Genomic DNA, 27,217 nt, shown 5'->3' with positions numbered 1-27,217 from the left:
CCTGTAATCCCAGCACTTTGGGAGGCCAAGGCGGGCAGATCACGAGGTCAGGAGATCGAGACCATCCTGGCTAACACAGTGAAACCCCGTCTCTACTAAAAATACACACACAAAAAAAAATTAGCTGGGCGTGGTGTCAGGCACATGTAGTCCCAGCTACTCAGGAGGCTAAGGCAGGAGAATGGCGTGAACCTGGGAGGCGGAGCTTGCAGTGAGCTGAGATTGTGCCACTGCACTCCAGCCTGGGGGACAGAGCAAGACTCTGTCTAAAAAAAAAAAAAATGGAAATTTCTTCTACCAGATACCTTAAGTCATCTCCCTCAAGTTCAAAGTTCCACTGATCTCTGGGGCAGGGGCAAAATGCTGCCAATCTTTTTGCTAAAACATAACAAGAGTCACCTTTGCTCCAGGTCACAAGAAGTTCCTCATCCCATTGTCCGTATCATTATCAGCATTTTGGTAAAAGTCATTCAACAAGTGTCTAGAAAGTTCCCAACTTTCCCACATTTTCCTGTTTTCTTCTGAGCCCTCCAAACTCTTCCAACCTCTGCCTGTTATCCAGTACCAAAGTTGCTTCCACACTTTCAGGTATCTTTACAGCAGCACCCTACTCTACTGGTATCAATTTACTGTATTACTCTGTTTTCACACTGCTGATAAAGAGTTACGACACTGGATAAATTATTTTTTTTAAAGAGGTTTAATGGACTCACAGTTCCACATGGCTGGGGAGGCCTAACAATCAAGGCGGAAGGCGAAATGCATGTCTACGTGGCAGCAGGCAGGAGAGAGAATGAGAGGTAAGCAAAAGGGGAAACCCCTCATAAAATCATCAGATCTCATGAGATGAATTCATTACCACGAGAACAGTATGGGGAAAACTGCCCCCATGATTCAATTATCTCCCACTGGGTCCCTCCTACAACACGTGGGAATTATGGGAGCTAGAAGTCGAGATGAGATTTGGGTGGGGAAACAGCCAAACCATATCATCCTATACCTCTGGAACAGGGACCACGCTGAGGAAGCGACAGAGGGAAAGAAATTGGTGGGGAAGGAAATAGAGAAAAGGAAGAAGGAGGGAAAAGGAACAGGGGAGCTGCACAGAGGAGGGATGAAGAGTGGCATAAAATAAAGCCTGTGAGCCAGGGAAGGCAAGATGATGGGGACCGTGATAGCTGGTGGGGGCCCACAGGGAAAGCCATTGCCTATCGTAAGTTATCTCTCCTTTAGCACATTAAGAATAATCTGGCTTTGGAAATTAGAAAAAGATTGCTTACTGAACTGTGATTTGACATTTCGTTTGTTGCATTTCAAATTGAGACTCCATCTCAAAAAAACGAACAAACAAAAAAATTTCTCAAGACTTGGGCACTCTGAGTAACTGTATATATGGTGGTGACCCATAGAGATTTTTGACTGACCTCATGAAAAGTCTCTATTCATTTTTCAAGGTATGTCAGATGATCAAAGCTGTAAAGCTGAGTGCACACAATTACCAATCACAATGATATACGCTTATCATTTTCTTGACCTATTACTCTATGAATCATCTGATCACAACTGATATACCTATGCTATGTGACAGTCATTAGTACACCTGAGGGTTTATGCTTGCAAAGATACCTGTGTTATTATTACCGATTTTATGGTGTAAAGTGGCCTATGAAGTGTTCTGTCCTGTTTTCATATGTTTTTCAAATAAATTCCCATTTAAAATGTAAACAGATATCTTTTAAATAATTTTTAAAGTTATTTTTTCTGGAATTATATTCGTGGGACCTTGATCTTTCAGGATCTTAACATTCCAGATTTTGGGATTTCAGGTCGTTGAGGATTGTGATCGCCTCCCAGGAGCCTCCACATCAAGCATGTAGATGTTTGTTTGTACACCTTAGTGAGGGAAGTCATGTAGGTTGTCTTTTCACTCTCGTGATAGTGTCCCTTGATGCACAAAAGTTTTTTATTTTGATGTCAAATAGGTCTGTGATGTTTTTGTTGGTGTTTCTGATACTTTTGGTGTCACATCTCAGAAACCCAGGTCATAAATATTTGCCCAAATGTTACCTTCTAAACTATTACACTTCTAGCTTTCATATTTAGTTATTTGATCCATTTCAAGTTAGTTTTTGCATATAACGATGCAACTTCATTATCTTGCATGTGGATATGCAGCTGTCGCAGCGACCTCTGTTGAGGAGATTATTCTTTCCCATTTCAACAGTCTCGGCACCACAGTAAAAACTAATTGGCCAAGGATGTATGGGTTTATTTCTGGATTCTCAACTCCATTCTACTGATCTGCATGTAAAAGACATTTTTGAGACAATTAGGGGAAATTTCATTATGGATTAGGAGTGAGACAATATTAAAGAGTTATTGATTCTGTGAGGAATGATGATATTGTGGCTATGTAACAAACTTTCCTTATTTTTCATATTTAGTGAAGTATTTGGGGATAGAATGATATGTACAGCATTCCATTAAAACATTATAGCCAGAAGGTTTTTTTAAGAAAAGAAACAAAAGAGCAGATACATGAATCAGTATAATAAAATATTGAAAATTATGTAACACAAAGATGGATATATAGTTGTTCATTACACCACAGTCTCTCCTTGCCATATGTTTGAAAATTTTGATTAAAAAAAAAAGAAATTGAATTGAATAATCTTGGTGGGAGGCCTTGGGCTTGCCCACTAACAGCTTACTCTGAATTTGAATCTCGGAATGGAACTAGATCTTAGAGCAATGGGGGAAGCCCAGATCTTTGCTTGCTATGAAGTCACTTCCCACCCCCAGTTCTTCAGAGCTACACTCACCCTGCATGGTACAGAGTAATCCTGAATTCCTTCCTACTGGACCTCATCATTAATTCTTCTGGAACTCACCAAAAACTTAAAAAACCCTGGGAGTGATTTCTTTTTTTTTTTTTTTTTTTTTTAATTAAAACTATCTTGATACTTTCTTGAATGATGATCTGCCATCTTCGTTAAAGTATTTAATTACAGCATTGGATGTAATTCCCCTGGATAGACTCAATGAGTTTTCGCTACTGGAGGCCTTCAGGAAAATCCCCTATGTAGGATCTGAGACACTGCATGCAGACACATGTGCATGCACACACACAAACACACGTGCACATACACGGGCACAGATGTACACTCCACCATCAAGTGATGCTTCCTTCTCATCAGACACTTTAGACTACTACTCCTGTTGTCCAGCAAGATACAAAAAACTGTATGCTTTTCCAAGACACAGCCTGTTCTTCTAAAATAAGGAAAGAGAAATCCAGTGTCCACAGGTCTTTCAATGACAATTCACTTTTGTAGGTATGTTGTATCCAAGGCTCTTTGTCAAAGGGCACTCTTGGATATCTGAATTCCTCTTTGAGAATTTTCCTTCCTTTATTCTTAAATTTGTAAAGATATACATAAATATGTAATTTTCCACATCTCTAAAACCTCTTATACATACTTACCCTTAAATACATACATAAAACAATATATTTTAGACACATAAAACCATAAATATATAAAATGATAAATGGTTAATATGTTTCCTATTTTATAAATATATCTTTATATGATAGGTGACATAAAATCACATATATCTTTCTGTATCTTTACAGCCCTCTGGATGACCCTATGAGCCACAAGGAACTCAGTGTGGGTTCAGGAAGTGGCAGAGGGTAGAGGGTGAGGCTGCAGGCAACACCTGGGTGGTGCTTGGTGCTGTAACTGAAGGAGGGTGAAGGGGAGAGGAGTACTTCGAAAAGCCTAGCCTCTTAGAGTCCTACAAGTTGCATCTCCTCACCTGTTCTTGCCAAGAGCTGAAAGCCATGCCTCACTTGAAAGGCCTAAAACTGTAGTCTTCCTGTTTTTTACATTATTTCACTTTCCCATGAGTTGGCTGAAAAGTCAATCCTTTACCAAATATCTGCCAATCTGTGAGAGACACAATTGTGTTACAAAGTATACTGAACCCTGTAAGAAGCTAGAACGATAAACAAAAATGCATGGTCCATCCCTATAGAAGTAATAGATGAGGGATCATCACACAATTAATGAAAATGCATATTATGAAAACTTATGCATGGATTTCAAATTTCTTTGCACCAAAACAAACTTACACTAAGTTGTTAAAACCTGTCTGAGTAGGATCTAGTTTGAGGCACTAAGAAGGATAAGACATCAGTTGGAAAGATGTCTCCATCAGAACAACATGAATTCTGCTACAATTGAAGCAATAGCCTAAAATTTATGCTGAGGCCTGAGGGAAAAATGGTGAAATCACTGATGCTTTACAAAAAGTTAATGGGGAAAATGTTCCAAAAAATTAGCAGTTTACAAATGAGTAATTCCTTTTGAGAAGGGACAAGATGATGGTGAAGATGAAGCCCACACCAGCAGACCATCCACACATCAATTGGCAAGGAAACAATTAATCTTGCTCATGCTCTAACTGAAGAGGACTGACAATTAACAGCAGAAACAATAGCCAACACAATAGATATCTCAATCAGGACAGTTTACACAATTCTGACAAAAATTTCAGTTGAACAAATTTTCCACTTGATGGGTGCCAAAACCGTTGCAGCCAGATCAGCTGCGGACAAGAACAGACCCTTCACAGGAAATTATAAACAAGAGGGATCAAGACCTTGAAGCATCTCTTCAAAGAATTGTAAGCGGAGATGAAACACAGCTTTACCAGTAAGACCCTGAAGACAGCACAATCAAAGAAATGGCTACCAGGAGATGAAAGTGATCCAGTCAAATAAAAAGCAGACAGGACGAGACCAAACGTCATGGTAACACTGTTTTGGGTGGCTAAACACATTCTGCTTTATACTTTCTTCAGGGTCAAAGAAAGATATCATGGTGGCTTATTATTGCTGTTTTGAAGATGTTAGCCAAATCTTTAGCAGAAAAACACCTGGGAAAGCTTGTGCCTGTGTTGGATCCAAAGTAAAGACTTTTATGCAATTATTAAAATAACCTGGGCCTATTGTGGGAAGGGGGGAGGGGAAGGGATGGCATTGGGAATTATACCTGATGTAAATGACGAGTTGATGGGTGCTGACCCTGTCTCTTATACACATCTAGATGTGTATAAGAGACAGGCACACCAACATGGCACATGTATACATATGTAACAAACCTGTACGTTGTGCACATGTACCCTAGAACTTAAAGTATAATAAAAATAAATAAATAAATAAATAAATAAATAAATATTAAAATATAAAATAAAATAACATGTCAAATCTGTAAAGATGTCTCTGGTTTATTGGCAAGTAAAAATGCTTAGTAAAGAAGAACATGTACAGCCTGAGAGTTGATTTCATTTTCATAAAATAAGTGTAAATATTTACATATATGCTTATATATAATTTCAACAAATGGAAACAGATGCATACAAAACTGCAAAGAACATTTTACTGCAGCAGGTAGTGCAGGATTAGCTAAAAATGAAATTTTCATTTCTTATTGTGCTTTTAAATATTTTTCCAAAAATACTAAAAAAGTCATAATTGCTTGGAAGGCTTAGATAGGAGGATCACTCGAGCCCAGAAGTTTGAGTCTTGCCAGGGCACCATAGTAATACCCTGTTTCAAAAAAAAAAAAAAAAAATGCAGTGGAAATTATAAACAATTAACCAATTGTATATACATACATATTAACGAGGCCGTTATATCAAAGTTGCTAACCAACAAGCATATGGATGGCACAAAATAATTTTTTACACAGGAAAGAAATTTTAGATGTAACAAACACAGATGTCGAATCCCAGTTCAGTAAGGAATCTTTTTAAATATTCGAAGCCAGAATACTTTTAATGTGCTAAAGGAGCAATGACTTACCTTAGGCACTGGCTTTCCCTGATGGCAGTTGATACCACCAATGAAGACCATGTTGGGCATCACGGGTTTGGGATGGTCCAAAACAAAGTCCGTTCGCAACAACCAAATTGATGTGTGGCTGTAGAGATCATATTCCGTGACAGGTGTTTGGAGAATTTCAGAGGCTATTTTTAAGGCATTTTTGAAAAAATGCGGGCAAAATAAATGTTCCCCTAAGTAGAAGATGTGGTTCCATACTCTCTCCTTAAAAGTCATGGCATATGAAAACCCTGAGACATATCTAGGGCTGTAGGAAAGAGAAGCAGGGCACTGTGTACCTTCTTCAAGATAATGACAAAATATTCCTCTGGTGAAGACCACAGAGGGGAGGGAGAAATATTTGGCAACAATTAAGCCACACAGATCAAAAGGATCCAGAAACACCGCATCAAAAGAACTCTCCTTTAAGTATTCTACTAATTTTTGGTCATTAAACAAACTCCTGTAATGTGAAAAACTAAATTCCAAACATTTAGATGAACTCATTAATAGAGAAAATAAGCTTCGTACTTCTGCTTCCCATTGAGCATTGGCAAAAGCCATGAACTCCCGGTCCAGATCCTCGAGGGTGTGCAAGGTAGACTAAGTCTTCACTGTGCAATTCAGTGATCTTCTCAGTTGCCAACTCACCTCTGGCATGACTACGACCACCTCATGCCCCCTGAGAATGAGTTTCTCCACCACTGACCGCATGGTGAACCAGTGGCTCCCATCCATGGGCACTACCAGCAGCTTCCCTGCCTTGGCAAAGCCACAGGTCAGCAGTAGACACACAGATAGGGGAAGGAGGCTATTCCACCCTGCAAAAGCCATCAGAGAACTTCAGCTCAGAGTGAGCAGCTGGGATTCTAAGCTGCTATGATACAGTAGGTGGGAGAAGTAAAGGCACAAAACCTGACCGCAGTAGAGGGCATGTAGTTTTTCGTTCATTAAAAAAAAAAAAAAGTCACAATCACTGCCAATGAATTACTCATAATAACACATGAGTAGCATTTGCTGAGATACCTATGTGTACGTTTTCCAGACAAGCGTACCTTATGTTCTTTGCCTTGGGGATAGATCATGCCCTGTGTTGCAATGGGTGTTTAGACACAGAATTATTCAGCAATGCTTTTGGACTTTAACAATTCAGAAAGATAAAAAGGAAAGTAAATTTGAATAAAGTTCATATTTTTGAAATGTGTTTCAAAGCAAAATTTGGATGTTATCCTCAGACAACAAAAAGCTCTATGCCCAGAAAGGAACTGGTATCTCATGTGCCAAGAAAAGACAGTAAGGCCCTCAGCACTAACTTCCTAACTGGCAGGAAATGGGGGCTCACCTGCGCCTCTGCAATGCACAGGCATTGTTGCTTCCATTTCCAAACCCTGAGAGGCCTTTGAAAGGCTGAAATAAGATTGACAACCTCACCTCCATGAACCCTTCCAGAGATTTGACGGAATGTGACCATCACCTATTGTAAATGGCTTTCCTCAGATATACTGCCTGCAGTGGGGAGTCGTGGCCCTATCCTTTCGTAAGCACTCTGCTGAGCTGCCTCTCTCAGCCCACTCTGCTTCCTCGTTCTGAACAGATCTGTAGGCTTATCCCTCTGCTGTGGGCTTATCCCATCAGTCTGGTGCCTTCTTTCAGGAATATGTATTGGTCACCCACAGTATCCTGAAAACCCCCTGAAGACAGAGGTTATGTCTTCTTCCTATTTTCATCCTTCTTCCACAGCACCCACGCTATACCTGGCACAGAGGAAGTTGACGGAATTCTTGTTGCATTGGGCTGAATTACATCATGCAGATTTCCATGAATTAGCCCAGCGTGTCAGGCAACACCCTGAGAAACACTTAGTGAGGGAATCTGCAGCCAACCCCAGGGCATAATCCTTGTAGGAGCACAAGATGGCTCCCTCCAGGATGCGTTAATGGGTACTAGACATTGCTTAGTCACCTGTCCCTTGGTGACTGGGGCACTGGCAGATGACTGTCCTTGAAAAACAAACATGACAGTGAGTGATCTACCTTCCCTGGAGGCTTACTTCAGTGTAGAAATTAATGAAATAGAAAATAGAAAAACAATGGAGAAAACCAATGACACCAAAGATGACTTTTTGGGCAGACCAATTAACCTAACAAATTTCTAGCCAGGCTGATTAGAAAAAAAAAGACAGAAGATATAAATTACCAATACCCGGAATGGGAGAGGTAGTATCACCATAGATTCTACAGGTATTAAAATGATAAGAGAATATGAACAAATTCATGCCAATAAAATCTACAATTTAGATGAAATGGACAAATTTCTTAGAAGACACAAGCTGTCAGACTTTACACAAAAATAAATTAATAACACAAATGACATAATCTGTACCTTTTAAATTCAAATTGAATTTTGAATTCAAATGTTCCCACAAACAAAAAGGTACAGTTCAGATGACTTCACTGACAAATTCTGCCAAACACTGAAGGAAGAAATAATACCAATTTCTCACAATCTAGTCCAGAAAACAGAAGCATGTGAAATGTCCTAATTCATTCTGTGAGACCAACATTACCACAATACCAAAACCAGATAAAGATGTGACAAGACAGAAAAACTACAGACCCTCATGACCTTAGATACAAAAATTTAAAACAATATTTTAGCAAATCAAATTCAATAATGATATGGTTTGGCTGTGTCCCCACCCAAATCTCATCTTGAATTGGAACTCCCACAATTCCCACATGTCATGGGAGGAACCTGGAGGGAGGTAATTGAATCATGGGGGTGGATCTTTCCCATGCTGTTCTCACGATGGTGAGTAAGTCTCACGAGATCTGGTGGTTTTAAAAATAAAAGTTTTTCTGCACAAGCTCTCTTTCTTTGCCTGCTGCCATCCATGTAAGATGTGACTTGCTCCTCCTTGCCTTCTGCCATGATTATGAGGTCTCCCCAGCCATGTGGAACTCTAAGTCAATTAAACCTCTTTCTTTTGTAAATTCCCCAGTCTCAGGCATGTCTTTATCAGCAGCATGAAAACAGACTAACACAGTAAATTGGTACCAGTAGAGTGGGTTGCTACTGAAAAGATACCTGAAAATGTGGAAGTGACTTTGGAACTGGGTAACAGACAGAGATGGGAACAGTTTGGAGGGCTCAGAAGAAGACAGAAAAATGTGGGAAAGTTTGCAACTCCCTAGAGATTTGTTGAATAGCTTTGCCCAAAATGCTGATAGCAATATGGACAATAAAGTCCAGTTGGAGGTGGTTTCAGATGGAGATGAGGAACTTGTTGGGAACCGGAGGAAAGGTGACTCTTGTTATGTTTTAGCAAAGAGACTGGCAGCATTTTGCCCCTGACTTAGGGATTCATGTAACTTGAACCTTAGAGAAATGATTTAGGGTATCTGGTGTGAGAAATTTCTAAGCAGCAAAGAACTGAAGAGGTGACATAGGTGCTGCTAAAGGCATTCAGTTTTAAAAGGGAAACAGAGCATAAAAGTTTGGAAAACTTGCAGTCTGACTATGTGATAGAAAAGAAAATCCCATTTTCTAAGGAGATATTCAAGCTGGCTGCAGAAATTTCCATAAGTAATGAGGAGCTGAATGTTAATCTCCAAAACCATGGGGAAAATGTCTCCAGGGCATGTCAGAGGTCTTCATGGCAGTTCCTCCCACTATAGGCCTGGAGGCCTAGGAGGAAACAATGGTTTCATGTGCCAGGCTCAGGGCCCCCTGCTGTGTGCAGCCTAGGGACTCAGTGCCTTGCATCCCAACTGTTTCAGCTGTGTCTAAAAGGAGCCAAAGTACAGTTCATGCCATGGCTTCAGAAGGTGTGAGTGCCAAGCCTTGGCAACTTCCATGGGGGGTTGAGTCTGTGGGTGCACAGAAGTCAAGAATTGAGGTTTGGTAACCTCCGCCTAGATTTTAGAGGCTGTATGGATATGCCTGGATGTCCAGGATGAAGTTTCCTGCAGGGGAAGGACCCTCACAGAGAACCTCTGCTAGGACAGTACAGAAGGGAAATGTGAGTTTGAAGCCCCCACAAAGAGTAACGACTGGAGGATTGCCTATTGAAACTGTGAGAAAAGGGCTACCATCCCTCCACCCAGAATGTTAAGTCCACTAGTAGTTTGCACCATGCACCTGGAAAAGCCACAGACACTCAATGCCAGTCTGTAAAAGCAGCCTGGAGGGAGGCTGTACCCTACAAAGCCACAGGGGCAGAGCTGCCCAAGACCATGGGAACCCATTGCAACAGCATAACCTGGATGTGAGACATGGATTCAAAGGAGATCATTTTGGAGTTTTAAGATTCGACTGCCCCATTGGATTTCGGACTTGCATGGGGTATGTAGTCCCATTATTTTGGCCAATTTCTCCAAGTTGAAATGGCTGTATTTACCCAATATTCGTACCCTCATTGTACCTAGGAAGTCATTAACTTGCTTTTGACTTTACAGGCCCATAGGTGGAAGAAACTTGCCTTGTCTCAGATGAGACTTTGAACTGTGGACTTTTGAGTTAATGCTGAGACTTTGCAGGACTGTTGTGACGGCATGCTTGGTTTTGAAATGTGAGGACATGAGATTTGGGAGGGGTCAGGGTGGAATCAGATGGTTTGGCTGCGTCCCTGCCCAAATCTCATCTTGAATTATAACTCCCACAATTCCCACAAGTTATGGGAGGATCCTGGTGGGAGGTAATTGAATCATGGGGGCAGGTCTTTCTCATGCTGTTGTCTTGACAGTAAGTCTCACAAGTTCTGATGGTTTTAAAACAGGAGTTTCCCTGAACATGCTCTCCTTCTTTTCCTGCTGTCATCCACATAACATGTTACTTGTTCCTCCTTGCCTTCTGCCAGGATCTCTTCACACTCACCAGTACCTGGTGTCTTTGTTTGTGTTGCTATAAAGGAATATCTGAGGCTAGGTAATCTACAAAGAAAGCATGTTCCTTGACTCATGGTCCTAGAGGTTGTACAAGACACATGGCACTAGCATCTGCATCTGGTGAGAGACTTGGGCTACTTCCACTCATGGCAGAAGGTGAAGGCAGAAGGTGCCGATCACACGGTGAGAGAGAAGCAAGAGAAAAAGGAGGGAGGTGCCAGGCTCTTTTAAACAATCAGCTCTTACTGAAAGTAACAGAGGGAGAACTCATGCATTATCAAGAGGAACGCACCAAGACATTAAAGCAGGATTCACCCCCATGACCCAAACACCTCCCACTAAGTCTGACCTCCAACACCGGGGATTAAATTTCATCATGAGATCTGGAAGGGACAAATACCTAAACTGTATCATTTGGTATTGTCAGTCTTTTTCCTCTCAGCCATTCTAATGGGTGTGTAAATTAAACTGTGGTTTTAATTTGATTTCTCTAATCACTAATGATGTTGAGTGTCTTTACATGTGCCTGTTTCCCATCTGTATACCTTATTTGGTAAATGTCTGTTCAAATCTTTGCACATAAAAAAAAAATTGGTTTATTTTCATTTTCTCTTCATTGAATTTTAAACGTTCTTTATACATTTTGGATATTTCTCCTTTATCACATACATGCGCTGCAAATATTTCTTCCGAGTCTGTGGACTCTCTTTTTTTCCATCCAACTTTTTATTTTGGAATAAATTTAGATTTACAGCAAGTTTGCAACAAATAGCACAGAAAATCCCCATATATCCTGTACCAGTTTCTCCTATTGTTAAATGTTACTGTAGCATATTTATCACAACTCATTAACCAACATTTGATACATTACGATGAACTAAAGTCTATGTTCTCTGCAGATGTCATTAATTTTTACCTAATGTCCTTTTCCATTTCTGGGATCCCATCCAGGATACCACATGACATTTAATCATTTAATCATATGTCTCCTTCACCTCCTTTAGCCTGTGACAGTTTCTTAGACTTCCCTTGTTTTTGATGACTTTGACAGTTTTGAGAAGTTCTGGTCAGTGTTTCTGTAGAACGTTCCTCAGTTTGAGTTTGTCTAATGTTTTCATCATAGACTGGGGTTATAGGTTTTTGGAAAGAAGACCACAGATGTAATATTTTTTCTTGCTTTCTTGGGTATGGATATTCAATTGCTGAAAAGACTGTTCTCTCCACTGAATTGCCTTTGCACCTTTGTAAAAACTTATTCATACAACTGTGTATCTATTTCTGGACTTTTCATTCTGTTCCATTGACATATTTATGAAATATTTGATTACTACCCTTTGTAGGAGGTCTTGAAATGAGTCAGTGTCCACTATTTTTTCTTGTTTTCCATTGTTGTTTTTGCTATTGTAGATCCTTTACATTTCCGTAAGAATTTTAGAATCAGTTTGCCAATTTGCACAAAAAAAAGCCTGCTGGGATTTGGTTGGGATTATATTGAATTTATAGATGAACTGGGAGAACTGACAGCTTAAAAATTTTGAGTTTTCCAATTCATGAACATGTCTGTTTACTTAGGTCACTCATTGAAGTTTTGTAGTTTTTAGTGTACAGTCTTTCACATCTTTTGTCAGATTTAGCTCTAAGTATTTCATATTTTTTATTCTATTTTAAGTGGCATTTCCAATTTTCAATTGTTCATTGCTACTACAGCTGACCCTTGAATAAAGCGAGAATTAGGGGCACCAACTTCGTGCAGTCAAAAATGAGCACAGAACTTTTGACTCCCCTAAAACATAAGTACTAGTAGCCTACTGTTTGCTGGAAGCCTTGCCAATAACATAAACAGTCAATTAATAAATATTGTGTAATATATGTACTATATGTTGTATTTTTCTTACAATAAAGTCTACTAGAGAAAAGAAAATGTTAAAAGTCATAAGGAAGAGAAAAGATCTTTACTATCCATTAAGTGAAAGTGCATCACCATAAAGGTCACTATGCTCACTGCCTCCCATTGACTGGGCTGTTGAGGAGGGGTGGGATGGGGGGGTTGGTCTTGCTATTTCAGGAGTGGCAGAGGGGGAATTGGTGGAGGAGGTGGAAGGGGAAGCAGGAGAGACAGGCACACTCCGTTTAACTTTATGGAAACACATCATAATTATTGTCTGATAGTTTTGCTTTTTCAATTCTTCAAAAATGCTTGAGCTGGGCGCAGTGGCTCACGCCTGTAATCCCAGCACTTTGGGAAGTTGAGGCGGGTGGATCATGAGGTCAGGTGTTTGAGACCAGCCTGGTCAACATAGCGAAACCCCATCTCTACTAAAACTACAAAAAGTTAGCTGGGCCTGGTGGCGGGTGCCTGTAATCCCAGCTACTTAGGAGGCTGAGGCAGGAGAATCGCTTGAACCTGGGAGGCAGAGGTTGCAGTAAGTCGAGATCGTGCCACTGTGCTCCAGCCCAGGCGACAGTGCAAGACTCCATCTCAAAAAAATAAAAATAAATAAATAAATAAAAATGCTTGCATACAGTACTAATCCTTCTTCTACTATTTGCTTTACTTTCAATGCCCATATCATAGAAGGGTCCAAGTTGTAAAAGAAGTCAAAAGCAGTCTTAAATTATCAGAATCCTTCTGCAAGACTGTCTAATGTCAATTCATTTTCTGACAGTGCTTCTTCTATATCTTCTTCCTCATTGTCTGGTACTGATTCAAAAGCACTCATCTCCATCAAATCATCTTCTGTTAATTCCTCAGATGTGGTCTCTATTAACTCTTGAATTTCTCCAAGATCTAGATCTTCAAACACTTTATGCCTTTTTTTTTTTTTTTGTGCCATATCCACAATCTCTTCCATGACTTCCTTGATAGGCTCTGTTGTAAACCCTGTGAACTCACACACAACATCGAGACACAGTTTTCTTCAGCACTACTGTATTGTTTGGGGCTTGATGGCTTTCACAGTTTTTCTGTAACAACATGGGCCTCTTCAATGGTGTAATCCTTCCGGGCTTTCACGATATTCTCCCTGTTGAGATTCTCTTCCATAGTGTTAACACCCCTTTCCCTAGAAAACCGTATGTAATGAGCCTTAAAGTTCCTTATGATGCCTTGATCTAAAGGGTTAATTTTTAATAATCTTAAAAATGTGAACGAATGAGTGCTCCCCTGCTCGAGTGGACCCGCGAACTCACCAGCCGACTTGTAAGCGAGCTCACCTTTCCCGCTCCCGTTCCAGTTCCCAAACTCTAGGAGCAGAGGAGTTACATTTCCCATAAGGCCCCGCGCGAGGGGCCGGCGCTCCAGCGTGGCATCCTGGGAAGCATAGTCCACGATCCATAAATCACTTTCTGGAGACCCGCCCTCGCCAACATGGCGGCGCCCAGTTGGGGCGGGTTCGTTCGCTTCGCGTTTTGGCCAGGGCGGGGGTCTGGGCTTTAGGCAGTAAGTGCGGCTGGCGGCCGGGGATCCAGGGAGGGACGTGGGAAGCGTAGGGACAGTGTTGGTGGCACAGCCTGAGGAGGGCGAGGCGAGAGGCGGCCCAGGCCTGCCTGAGGACGCGGCGCTCTCCTGGAGTTGGGACAGTGGTCTCGGGCCACGGGGACCTCTGCCTTTTCGCGCCCCTGGGCCTGTGGTGGCTTGGAAGGCCCCGGCCTCGGCCGGCCGTAGGAGTTGGGAATTCAGGAATGCAGACAGCGAGCTCGAGGCCAGACTCTCGAGTTGTGTTTTTTATAGTTTTCTTCTGAGGAAAAGAAAAATAATTGCATTTCAGCGCTTCCTGTCTCTTGGCAACTATGCTAGGCGCTTGACGTTTCTCATCTCCAAGTGACCCTCCGCCACACCCGATGTCAAACCTTGGGGAAGTCACCTAGGCCCCCAGGCCTAACGATGGGATTAGTGGGTACATATTGGAAGGCCTTTAGGCTCGATAATTTTAATTGCAGTCTTCCCCGCCCTTCGCCCTCCTTTCCCCCTCCCCCGCCAGTGAACTTCTTCCGGCCCAACAGCTTCGGGACTATGTACTAAACTGCTCTAAAAAAATGTTAACTTGATCCGTTTAATTTAAATGTCATAATATGGTATATAGTACTGAAGAGTGTGACAAGCAGAGATATTAGTGAGTGAGTCTAAGAATCTAGGGTTGACTTTGCCATCCCAGCAGTGGATTAGTTGTGGTGACAGGTTTTCTTTTTTAAAAAAATTAGTGATGTGAACGTGCCTTTTTAAAAACAGCTATTACTTATTTTGGGCCAAACCCTGTACACTAAGTGCCCTTCTTTCGTTATGTCATTTGACAGTTTAAATGACCTGAGGAGACAGATGGTATCCCATTTTACACTTAAGAAAACAGATTAACATATCCAGGGTCACACAGGTACTTAGGATCCTGACAGGGATGAAAAAAGCCTAGATCTTGCTGCCTCCAAAACCCAACTACTGTACATAGAAACAGTAGTCCTGTGTTCTAAGAAACAACAGAATCAACTCCCAAGTGTAAGGTGGGGGGATTTGGGGAAAATTTATTTTAAAAATAAAAGCATTTATATGTCACTTTTTTTTAAGGGTGGTATTTAGTTTCACAATGTTTGGGGACCTATTTGAAGAGGAGTATTCCACTGTGTCTAATAATCAGTATGGAAAAGGGAAGAAATTAAAGACTAAAGCTTTGGAGCCTCCTGCTCCTAGAGAATTCACCAATTTAAGCGGAATCAGAAATCAGGGTGGAACCTGTTACCTCAATTCCCTTCTTCAGACTCTTCATTTCACACCTGAATTCAGAGGTATGCTATGTTACGTACGTTTGACTAGCAATATGTACCATCTTCTTTACATGTAATTAATTATGCAAAATCACAAATGGACCAGTTATCTTAAAGGTATATTCTACAGTATGTGTTTATTGTTGCAAATGTAAGATATAAATTGGTAATTCCCTCTGCAGAGAAATGTGAAACTTAAATATATCCTGGGTAATTACAATAATGTTTAGTAAAAAAATAAAAAAGCAATATATTTCTTTTTAATTCCTATAATTTGAAGTACAACATAAAGACAATTGTCATAAGTATCAGTCTTCATTATTGTCACACTGTTTGAGTTTTAAAATTTCTCCAGAATAGCAAACAGTTAAGCCAGAGTTATCCAAACAATTATATCTACCTTTTGGAGTGGGGAAGGGTATCATACTATTTATATGGGTCCACAGTCGTTCATACGTACACATTTCTGAAATCTGGAAAGCTTACACCCTTATCTGATCTCACCTGAACTTGTTTGGCTTCAGAACCAGACCTGGTGTGAGGCTATTTACAGTTTTTAGTTATCTCATGTGGGTGAATATTCATACATTCGTTACAGGAATATTAATCTGTTTGATTAATGGAAACTGTCCCAGACCCTGCTGGGAATGTAACATTTTATATATGTATATATACATATATATATGTATATATATAAAAAACACTTTTTTCATATTATCTTTATAAACTCTGGAAATGCTGAATTCCAAAGACCCAGAGATTTTAGGTAAGGGATTGTATCCAAGAAACAGACCCACAACTCAAATTAGCTAAATTTGAAAGGGGGATTATTATAAGAATATAGGGGATCTCAGAAATCAACTGCAAGAAGCTAGCCTGACCTTATTGGACCCTTGATTTCTTGCCCCTGTTTCTCTCTCTTTATTTCTCCCATATCCCATCTCTGCAAACCAGCTTCCTCCACAAGGGTCCTAGGAGCTGTGTTCCCATGGGCTCAGGGTGAACATTACTTTGCCTTCACCTGGCCCTGATTGGGGTCCCCAGCACTACATGGCTTTGTAGCTCAGCTTTCCACAGTGTCTCCATATTAGGAGGACAGACAGCCTGACTCATCCTGTATCTGGTTTGCCATGTTCCTCTTCCGTACTACCACCACATTTATCAAATCTTTGTGGTTCTTCTGTTGCTTCTAAGCTTAGAAAGACTTCCAGCCTCCAGATATTTAGTAAATATTTACCGCTGTTACCTTCCCAGGAGCAATTTAATGGATTGGATTGCATGTGGGATTTAAGTGGTACCTCTTAGCCTTGACTCAATCCCCTCCATAAAAATATCTCCCTGATGCAATCAGTAATTCCACCACTAGAAATTTCCAGCACTAATAAGTAGATTCCTAATAGGGATAACACTTTTCCAGGTTTTAATATAGTTGAAGTTAAAGGACAACTTGAAGTAGAAACGTAGCCTCAAAGGGACTGAGGAAAATGGTCAAGTGTAGGGCGGGTCACGGAGAGTACCATTAGGCAAGAATAGTACTGAGAGTCACAGGCCAGCTTCCTCTCTAGCGAAGGGGATTAAGCACATGATTTGACATCTTAGTGCACAATGTGCACTGCTTTTATAGCTTAGCCAGAATCCTGATGCTGATTGACAGGGAGGTATAATTTGGAAAGGATAAGGACTGTCAGAGAACTGGGGAAGAAAAATTTTGGAATAGTATTTTGAATAATAGGGCTAGATTGGGTTCCATCGTACTCCATTACAGTGTAGCTGAGAGTACTGGGAGATTATCATAAAAGTTCTTGTATGGTTTTATGCTTTAACTTGTAGATTTGTAGTTCATTTTTGCCCAGTCCCAGCACTTAGAAAGAATATAACATTCATTAACAGTAAGCACTAGGGCAGCAGTAGTTTTTCAATAGGAGACACATTTATTCCATTCCTTGTATCCCTGGAGTATATCAGAGTTCCGTAGTAAGAGTTCCTGCCTGGGCTTGGATACAGACTTCTCAAAAGATTCAAATATGCCCCGTTGGGTGGCACATCACCTAGATGCTGGGTGATAAAGAAATTCTGAAATTTAAGCACATGGGGTTGCCAACTTCTTCTTTTTCCAGCTAAGACCACTGTCATCTGTTATTACCTTCAATACGGAAAAGACATTTTCACACCAAAAAAAAAAAAAAAAAGGGCATCTCAGAGTAAAAGGGGATCCTTCCCACAAAAGGGTGGTTGTTAGCCTTACATGTGGCAGGAAAAACGCAACACTACTGTATTTCCTAAGATTCCTTTTGGCTTTTGGTACCTGATGCCATAGACAGTGGGAAACCATGAAAGATTTCTGATGTTACTGTTTTTAGTTTTATGCATAAAGATTATTTTCCTTTCCTAGAATTAGGAAATGCTGAAGCCTTAGCATGCCACTTTATTTTCTTAGAGTCACTGGTTAAAAATGTTACAAGAAAGTAAAGTGTATAGAGTAAAGGTATAAATATTGCCACAGTCGTATTTCTGAATCTACTTGATTTTACTTAAAGGTGGTCTTGGCTTTCTAAAACAATTTTTTGAAATGAAATAATGTCATTTGCATCTCTGATTCTACCTTTTTGTATAGAAGCTCTCTTTTCTCTTGGCCCGGAGGAGCTTGGTTTATTTGAAGATAAGGATAAACCTGATGCAAAGGTATTACATCTATGATTTACTGGGGGTGTTTTAGAGTATTCAGGACATTTTTTTAAAAGAAGGAATTAAGTGACTTATTCACAAAACAATAATTTTATTAATTATCAAATATGATCTTTTCCGAAAGTGATTTGGCCTATACCCTGTGGGTAGTGGAATTTTACTTCTGAGAAATAATCACTTTTCCATGTACAATACTGCTACTGCTTTATAAACATGTAGCACTCTTTACTATGCTTATTCTTTCTTCTGGTGAAGGAAATATTTGCAGAACATCCACATTAGCTTCCCCCAGAAATCTATTTAAAGCACTTTTTTTGCAACAATACCCACCCCCCCCCCCCCCCCAAAAAATAGAGACTGGTATTCTTTTCATTTGGTACTCTGGAAATAAATTGAGTAATGAGTTAATTTATTATTTTGTTTGTTACTGTGTTGATATTAAAGTGCGGATCTAATCACGTTCCTCCCTGCTTAAACATAATTCAAAAGTTTCTTACCATGTTCAGGCCCGAATTTGTACTTCTTAGGAGTCTTTCATGATCTAGCCCAGTGCTTCTCAGACGACCTGTATGGCAGAGGACCTGTTTTTGTGTATTTCTTTTTATTCCCAATCTATTGCAGATTAGCACTTTTGTAGTATATGATAAAAATGCCATGGGAATGTCAAATTGCCATTACAATTTCTAAATACTTATTCTCCTTTCAATAAAGTCTGGCCTATAGACCAGAGTCCAAGCAACATTGCTCAGTCTGCACCAGCCCTCACCACATCAAGTAAGGTAGGAACTCACTTGGAGCCAGGAGAAAGTGAGGCAGGGTGTGCTGAGAACTCCAGAGTGAGATACAGTATTGTGCCTGGAAAATTTCTACAGAGGGGGAAATTATGTGTATCAGAGATATTTTAAAGAAATATTGGACTATTAGAAGAGATTCAAACTACTGTCAATCTGTAATCAATTGAGTGGTTTATTAGGACCTATTTGAGTTTTAATGTTTATCTGAACCATATCAAGGTAGAAAACTCCAAATAACTATTATATTTTGGATTAAATTAGAATTTTCACAGAAGAACTGAATCATAGTTTTTCCTTATAATAGGATATTTGTAAACTTTCTTCTGAATGAACTGGGAGATATAAAAAAGCTAGTATGCAGTTGTTTTCGAAAGCCTCAATCAACACTTAAAGAATTCATTTAGAAATGTGTTTGTTTCTCATTCAGGTTCGAATCATCCCTTTACAGTTACAGCGCTTGTTTGCCCAGCTTCTGCTCTTAGACCAGGAAGCTGCATCCACAACAGACCTCACTGACAGCTTTGGGTGGACCAGCAATGAGGTATGAGGGTCAGCTCTCTAAGGAAGAGTTACCAGCAGTAGAGGAAAGAATAAGGCTGGTTTAATGTTATCCAACTTCCTTTAATTTTGTCATAGGGTCTCAACATACTGTTTGAATGTTTCCTTCTCACATTAAAAAATTATAGGCCAGAAATATATATTTTTAGACACTTGCTGTATACAGTATTTTATGAATAGCTATGATTTGGGGCTGGGGAGAAGATTAGAAAAACAGGGAGAAGTACAAGAGCTGATTTTTACAGTTTCTACCCTAAGAGTCTTTATGTAGTCTGGTTGAGATACAACACCTATTACATGGAGATTACCTACCATTTATATAGAAAACTGTTGATCAGGTTTTTAGTCTTTGACCAACTGGATGTAATGGATCAATTACATTGTAAGTAAATTTTTAAAAATTCTGTGTTTGTTGTGTGCTTTGTTTGAATCCACATATATTCTGATTTGAATGTTTGCTTCAGTCAAAAAAGTGAAATGGTTCTTGGCGGGTCTTTTTATTCTTCCTGTCCTGACTTTCTCCTGACCTTCTCCATTTTCTTTATGAATCTTGTTGTATATGTGGGCTTTCTCTCACTTTCCTGTTTGGGTTCTAAAAGGAATTCTACTGTATACAAACACTACACACTTGTCAGCAATGAGTAAAGGTGCTTGTTGCAAATATTGATGAGCTGTTAGCTATACAAATCCAAACAAATCCCAATCTACCATTTTTATATGGAATAGATGGATGTATTCCTGCAATGACAGGTACAGGCAACTATCATAGAATTTAAAGAGCAAACAATTGGAATAGTGTTATATTGACTTTAACGGTAAACTCTGCAGGGGGGTCTTCTAACCAGGAACACTCCTTAACTAGGTGATACTATGTGATTAAGGAGGTAAGGCATGGACTTTGAAGCAAAATGGGGCAATAATACATTCCCTAAACAAGTATGTTAAATTTCTGGTGTAGGGCTGGTACTTGGGGTTAATCCCTTTAAAAAAAAAACGCTATATTGAGATATAATTTACATGCCACAAAATTCACTCTATTTAAAGGGGTTTTTTTTTTTTTAGCATATTCACAGAGTTGTTCAACCATCACTAAAATCAATTTTAGAAAATTTTTACCACCCCAAAAAGAAACTCCATACTCATTAGCAGTAACTTTCCATCTCCCTCAACTCAGCCACTGGCAACCCCGACCTCCTTTCTGTCTCTATGGATTTGCCTATTCTGGACATTTCATAGAAATGGAATGATGCAATAGGTGGTCTCGTAACTGTCTTCTTTCACTTAAGGTACTGTTCTCAGGGTTCATTCATGTTGTGGTATGTGTCGATACTTCATTCCCTTTTATTGCCAAATGAGAGTCTATTGGATAGATATGCCGCATGGTTTTTGTTTCTTTTTTTAAATCTAGTCATTAGTTGATAGATTTTTCTTTGTTTTTGATAATGAGCTTTACTAAGTTGCTGGTTTCATACTTCTTAATGCTGTGAATTTTTGTTTGTTTGTTTGTTTTCTAAATAAGGTCTTACAGAAAACCCTCTAGTACTGGACCTGCAGTGGTAGGAGAAGGTCTCTGTGGTACCTTTGCCAAGTGTAGGATTGTTTAGGAACAGAGCTTGAAAACTTCCACAAGTTTTCTATCCCATCATAGCTAGTGATATTAGATAAATTTACATCCTTGAGGGTCTTCTATTTTAAAAGGCAAGATAGGAATCCTCCAGCTTTCATCCACTTTATCTGCTGCTCTTCACACGAAACTATTTTTTTTTTTTTTTGAGTTGAGGTCTCACTGTGTCACCAGCCTGGGGTGCAATGGCATGATCATAGCTCACTGCAGCCCTGGGTTCAAGGCATCCTGCTGCCTCGGCCTCCCAGGTAGCTAAGATTTTAGGCATGAGCTATTGCCCTTGGTTGAAACTTATTTTTGAAGTTGTCTTCGTTTATTGCCTCTGCTTCTGAATTCTCCATTTGTTCCTCTCCTTCCTTTCTACTTTTTTTGTTGAAGTCAACAGTGACATCCCTGTGCCAAGTCCAGAAGACACTCTGTTCTCAGCAGAAGGAGCTCTCGGTAGCACTCAACACCCTCCTTAAAGCCCCAGTTCTTCCTGCTTCCTGGGGTCTCACTCTCCTGGCTCTGCCCGCAACTGCTCTTCCTCCTCTCCTCCACTTCTAAGTCTTGGTGCGCCCCTTGGTTTGGTTATAAATTTTTCTTAAGGAGAAGTTCACACACAGCTGCATGACTGATAATGGATTAAAGCAAGTTCCATCAGGATTTTTTTCTCAGTAGCACTGAGTCTTGTTTTAGTTGTTTTTACTTCAAAGCAGTACATTCTAGTTCTTTTCTATTGTTGATAATTCAGACTATTCAGCATGTGCTCTGATTTCAGTGAGGTGTTCCTGTGCAGACGCTGCCAGCTCTTAGACACTGGTCTGTGCCTAGTGTATCCCTCTCTCCTTACTGAGGCATGGCCATGTGTATGGTTTCCCACAAGAATAAATGCACATTCTGGGTGTCAAAGGAATTGAGTTATATGTACACAGTGAACACTGCCTGTTCATATTTTCATTGTTTAGTATAAATAAAGATAGGTGGTAATGTCTTAACCAGCTCACAGCTTGTTTTGCTGAGTCATTCTTATATTTGATCTTTGGATTGCTTGATAAATCTTGAGTTTTTATTGACTAGTGTTTTTTTTTTAAATGTTTTAAAAAATCTGAAGCCCAGAATTACATCTAAAAGTTACCTGTTGTGTAGGAAATGAGGCAACATGATGTGCAGGAACTGAATCGAATCCTCTTCAGTGCTTTGGAAACTTCTTTAGTTGGGACCTCCGGTCATGACCTCATCAATCGTCTGTATCATGGAACCATTGTTAACCAGATTGTTTGTAAAGAGTGTAAGAACGTCAGTGAGAGGCAGGTAAATACGCCAGAGTATTTTAGTAATAAGTTATGTTGTAAATTATAATTCATGTCATTAAATGTGTGATCTATAATACCACACGAGGATTAAAGTGTTTATTACTAAAAGTAATTTACTGAGTTTTTTTTCTTCTAACTACACCTAAATCATGAGCCTATAATCCAGATTTCTCCATCTAGATTGAAAGAAGCAAATATCTTGAAACTTAATCTTTTATTCAGTACTTTAATATTTGGAAAACAGATTTGGGGATATTTACAAATAGAAGACTGTGGCCTCATGTGAGAAGCCAATGTCATCATGGTTGGAATATTGTAAAGAAAGTTAATTAGGGAGGTAATAAAAATAGATAATACTGAGGACCGAGGAGTGTTTAATTTGACAAACATCTATAATTAAATATTGGATTTAGTTTATTAATATTCTTCAGAACGTTCATTTATATATGTGTGCTTCCGTTTATATATTATATATAAAGCTATTGTAATCCTGTGTTAATTAGTATAACCTTCAGTTCTTTGTAATGACACATATTGCCCTTTTAATCTAATTGGAAATTTCCTTATGTAAATACAATCCTGTTTGCCCTAGAAATCTTATATAGTCAATGATTTTTATCACTGAATTCATCACTGATCCTTTAATAAAAGGCTGCTTTGATTATTTATGCCAAGAAAGTTTGTGTATTTGTATGAGGACAAAATTACCATTTTCAAAGTGTTAACTGCTTTTTTGAAAATAGATATGTATATAAAAATATGTGATTTTCAGGAGGCTGAGGCAGGAGAATTGCTTGAACCCAGGAGGCGGAGGTTGCAGTGACCCAAGATTGCGCCACTGCACTCCAGCCTGGCAACAGAGCAAGACTCCGTCTCAAAAAAAAAAAAGTGATTTTTTAAGTTTGGAAATAATTAAGATGTTGTGTGTGTTTTTGAATTACTGCATACTTGACTTAGCTATGATGTAGTAAATCAGTATTTTCAAAACAATATATGTAAGACCATTATAAATTAAAGACATTAACTTTTCACATATATATTATAAACCATATACTGTATAAATGTTACTTTTAGTACTTAAAATTTTCACCATGAGTTAATCATTTTCATTCCCCAAAATCTCTTAAAATAAAGCTGTTGCACACACATACAGAACTATAAATATGAATTACATTTGCCAAATTGTAAGTGCTTATTACTAGAAATATTGTGATTCAAATGTAGTTATAGCAGATTTCATAAACCCTCTTTTTACAAAATATTCTCTTGAATTTTCATAGGAAGACCTTCTTATCCTAGCTTAATGTAATTCTTTTTTTTGAGATAGAGTCCCACTCTGTTGCCCAGGCTGGAGTGCAGTGGCGCAATCTCGACTCACTGCGACCTCCGCCTCCCAGGTTCAAGCAATTCTCCTGCCTCAGCCTCCCAAGTAGCTGGGACTACAGGCATGCACCACCACACCCAGCTAATTTTTTTGTATTTTTAGATATGGGGTTTCACCCTATTGACCAGGCTGGTCATATAATTTCTTTCCTTATAACTTCTTCAGTATATCTTAAGGCAACCCTAGCAAAAGAAGATAAAGAAATGGAGTTTACATTAGAAAATTCAACCCTGCCCTTGCTCTTATAGTCTAGTCTAGAGTCTAAAACAGTACTGTGTACCTTGTATATATACACTTCTGAATTCAGATATGTGTTTTATTGTGGTTTATATTTCCTCATAAAACATTTTATTGCATCTGCAGTAAATTCATAAACTTTTCTTATCAATTTTTTTCTGATATATTTTAAGCTAAATTATAGTTCTATTTCAAAAGAAGGATATTTAGCGTTATGAACTTCACAACATCTAATCAGGAGATCTACATCTTTATTTGTAGTGTTTTAGAAAACATATATCTGATTATTCCCAATATATATGTGAGTTGGTGATGTGTTTATGTGTTTGTAAACCTCTGAAATTGTTTTTCAATATTATATTCATGTCTATTTCAGGAAGACTTCTTAGATCTAACAGTAGCAGTCAAAAATGTATCTGGTTTGGAAGATGCTCTCTGGAACATGTACGTAGAAGAGGAAGTTTTTGATTGTGACAACTTGTACCACTGTGGAACTTGTGACAGGCTGGTTAAAGCAGCAAAGGTAAAGACAGATACCTGCTTTTTCCCAGGGTCCCCACTTTGTACTTAGTATAAGTCAACTTGTATGAAAAAGTCTTGAGGATATACTTGAAGCTGTTGACACTAAGGATTGAAAAGATATTTACATCATTATCTGTATTTTAATTTTTTACAATAAAGAATTTTTAAGGCTTTCAGCCCAACAGTACACCCAACTTCCTTCTCTCTGGGGAAAAGTTTATTTGTACCTCAGTGTTTCGTAAGTATCCCTCCTTTTTGCAATTACTGTTGTGAAAAGAGATGTATATATTTTTATTTCTGCCACTGAGAAGCTTGTTGAGCTTTCCTTTTGTTTACTACTTTCTTTGTTTACTACTTTCTTTGTTTACTACTACGAAAATAGATGGCTTTCTTCATTTTCTTAATATACAGTTATTTTATAATCTTGACATATGTTCTTCCTCACTCTGGCAAATCCAATATAGACTTACCTCCTCCGCCAGGTGGGAGTATTTAACTTGCTAATTAAGGAATTTAACAGAATGCTTCTGGTTTTCTTTCTGTACAGTCAAGCAAAATATAAGACGAAAGAAGGTCAGGACTAAAGCAACTGATATCTTTTGCCATGTGAGAGCTGAGAGAGAAAAGTAAAACAAACCAATAAACATAGAATTCTGACATTTCTCAAATTTATTCATCACATTCATATATCAGTAGCCATTCCTGTAGTATAATTCATAGTTATTTTCCTTTCCAGGAAAGAAGAGACACTTTGATAAGAGGAGAAATGAGAGACAACTACTGTTTAGCTTAGTGGAACACCTCCCTGGTGTTATTTTCATGCATCCTAAGTTTTGCGCATTCCAGCTCTTTTCTGATATGACAGGGATTTATTATATCAGCACTTTGGCCTTTCTGAAAATCCCTGTGCCACGTATTGGTGTTTTATCCCAGTACTGATGTGAGGTCTCTCTCTGTGCTTTACTGGCCAACCCTTTTGGGTCCAGGATATCTATTTGTTCTAAGGGAGACTGACATCTGAATAACTCTTTTTGGAGGACAGATTTTTAAAAAATGTTTTGTAGGTTTTTTTTCCCACTTTATCTTCTAGCAGCCATTCATTTATATTTCCTTTTCACAATTCCCTGTGATTTCTCACTATGGAATTGTTCTTTAATGTATTTTTCACACCCTTGATTTCCACCAAAAGCATTACCAATGCTAGTTAATTGCTAAATACTAGTAATTCATTAACATTAATATAAAAATGATTATTATAGATAAGTGTATCTATATCTACGTATGTATATTAATACCATTTCCTCTGGTCTGGATGTGCTGTCTCTAACCTTCTGGCCTTCCTTCTCAGCTTCTTGTACCTATGGCCAATATGGCATCAACCCTGCTACTGTCGTTATTATCTGCAGTGGTGACGTTCCCACTGCCGTGGGTGATGTGATGAGCTGTTCATAAACATCATCAACTTGAGCTCAGTTCACTCAGTGGTTACTGAACATTGTCTTAAACAGCTACCATAAGAGACATATTTATGTTATGCAGTCACTTCATTATGACAGAGAGAGCATTATTCCTATAACTGACAATTATTGAATTTTTCCAACAAAATGAGCATTGATTTCGATAATACACAATACTGATTTTGTATCCTGGAGATTATAGATGAAACAATAATAAAACCTTACACCCTATGCCTATGGCTTTCACAGGAAGATTGAACTTTATACTGTTTCACGTGTATTTCCATCCAGTTTTTGCCCGTTTATCAAACCCAAAGAGGGAGGTTCATCATTTGCTTATTTTGTATTTCACCTTTGGTGTATAAACTTCAGAGTTTGGAATAGTGTTAGAAAGAGACCTACACATTCAGCTTTGGTTAGACTTCATGTTCACGTTAACAAATAAGAACCTTTTGCTAAACAAATGTAGTTTTTAAATATACCTTTTATCGCATTTCTTTAATTCTCTTTCAGTAGAAGTTTTTTGATCTTGATACTTCTAAATTTATATTCTATGCATTGGATTTGTTGCATTCTAAGTTTATGTTTGACTATACTGCTAAATAAATGCAGATTTTCTTGTCCTAAGCAGTCTTTTCTCAGCCACATTATAGTTGAGTTACTCAGTTTTTTTAGATGCATTTTTAGAGCTTGTTTGAAAATCTACCATGTTGTTATGTTGCTGGGTTTTTTTTTTTTTTTTAATTCAACTTGTTTTTTACCCACTAGATTTGTGGAACTGTTTTTTAAAATGTATTTTTAGCATTGTTAGAGATATATGATTATGGGTAATTTTATATATCAGGGAGGACTTTTTTCTCCTCACAGACCAGTAATCCCAGAGGCTGGGCACAGCTGATACTCTTAAAAAGCAGCTTAATCCCAAGCAATAGATCTTAGCCCTTGGGGAAGTTAGAGGCCTTCTGCAAGTCTCATGAAAGCTATGATTCTTCTCCTCAGAAAAAATACATATGCACATACAATTTTTTATCATTTCAGATCCTTTAAAACAGGTTCATAGGTCTCAGGTTGAGAGGTCCAGTTCTTCACTGATTAAAAAGAACTGTAGACCTGCCAGGTAAAGTGGAGACACC

General features: G+C 38.8%; 2 protein-coding genes across 2 annotated transcripts in view; one reads left to right on the top strand and one right to left on the bottom strand.

Annotated features, from left to right (window-relative positions):
- The window catches only part of LOC105539862 (UDP-glucuronosyltransferase 1-7-like), a 14,517-nt gene extending 7,796 nt beyond the window's left edge, over nucleotides 1–6,721 (bottom strand). The window contains 3 exon segments of the mRNA XM_011980329.1: nucleotides 5,870–6,475; nucleotides 6,477–6,547; nucleotides 6,550–6,721. Of these exon segments, the coding sequence (XP_011835719.1) occupies nucleotides 5,870–6,475; nucleotides 6,477–6,547; nucleotides 6,550–6,721 (849 nt within the window).
- Nucleotides 6,722–14,054: 7,333 nt separating this feature from the next.
- The window catches only part of USP40 (ubiquitin specific peptidase 40), a 92,799-nt gene continuing 79,636 nt past the window's right edge, over nucleotides 14,055–27,217 (top strand). The window contains exons 1-6 of the mRNA XM_011980256.1: nucleotides 14,055–14,212; nucleotides 15,332–15,549; nucleotides 18,143–18,210; nucleotides 19,435–19,548; nucleotides 22,318–22,482; nucleotides 24,482–24,628. Of these exons, the coding sequence (XP_011835646.1) occupies nucleotides 15,351–15,549; nucleotides 18,143–18,210; nucleotides 19,435–19,548; nucleotides 22,318–22,482; nucleotides 24,482–24,628 (693 nt within the window). The 5' untranslated portion in view covers nucleotides 14,055–14,212; nucleotides 15,332–15,350. The remainder of the gene's footprint in view (nucleotides 14,213–15,331; nucleotides 15,550–18,142; nucleotides 18,211–19,434; nucleotides 19,549–22,317; nucleotides 22,483–24,481; nucleotides 24,629–27,217) is intronic.

The sequence above is a fragment of the Mandrillus leucophaeus genome, unplaced genomic scaffold (genome assembly GCF_000951045.1).
Source record: "Mandrillus leucophaeus isolate KB7577 unplaced genomic scaffold, Mleu.le_1.0 Scaffold21, whole genome shotgun sequence".
Lineage (NCBI taxonomy): Eukaryota > Metazoa > Chordata > Mammalia > Primates > Cercopithecidae > Mandrillus > Mandrillus leucophaeus.
The sequence above is the reverse complement of the archived record's forward strand: the minus strand, read 5'-3'. Positions and strand labels throughout refer to the sequence as shown.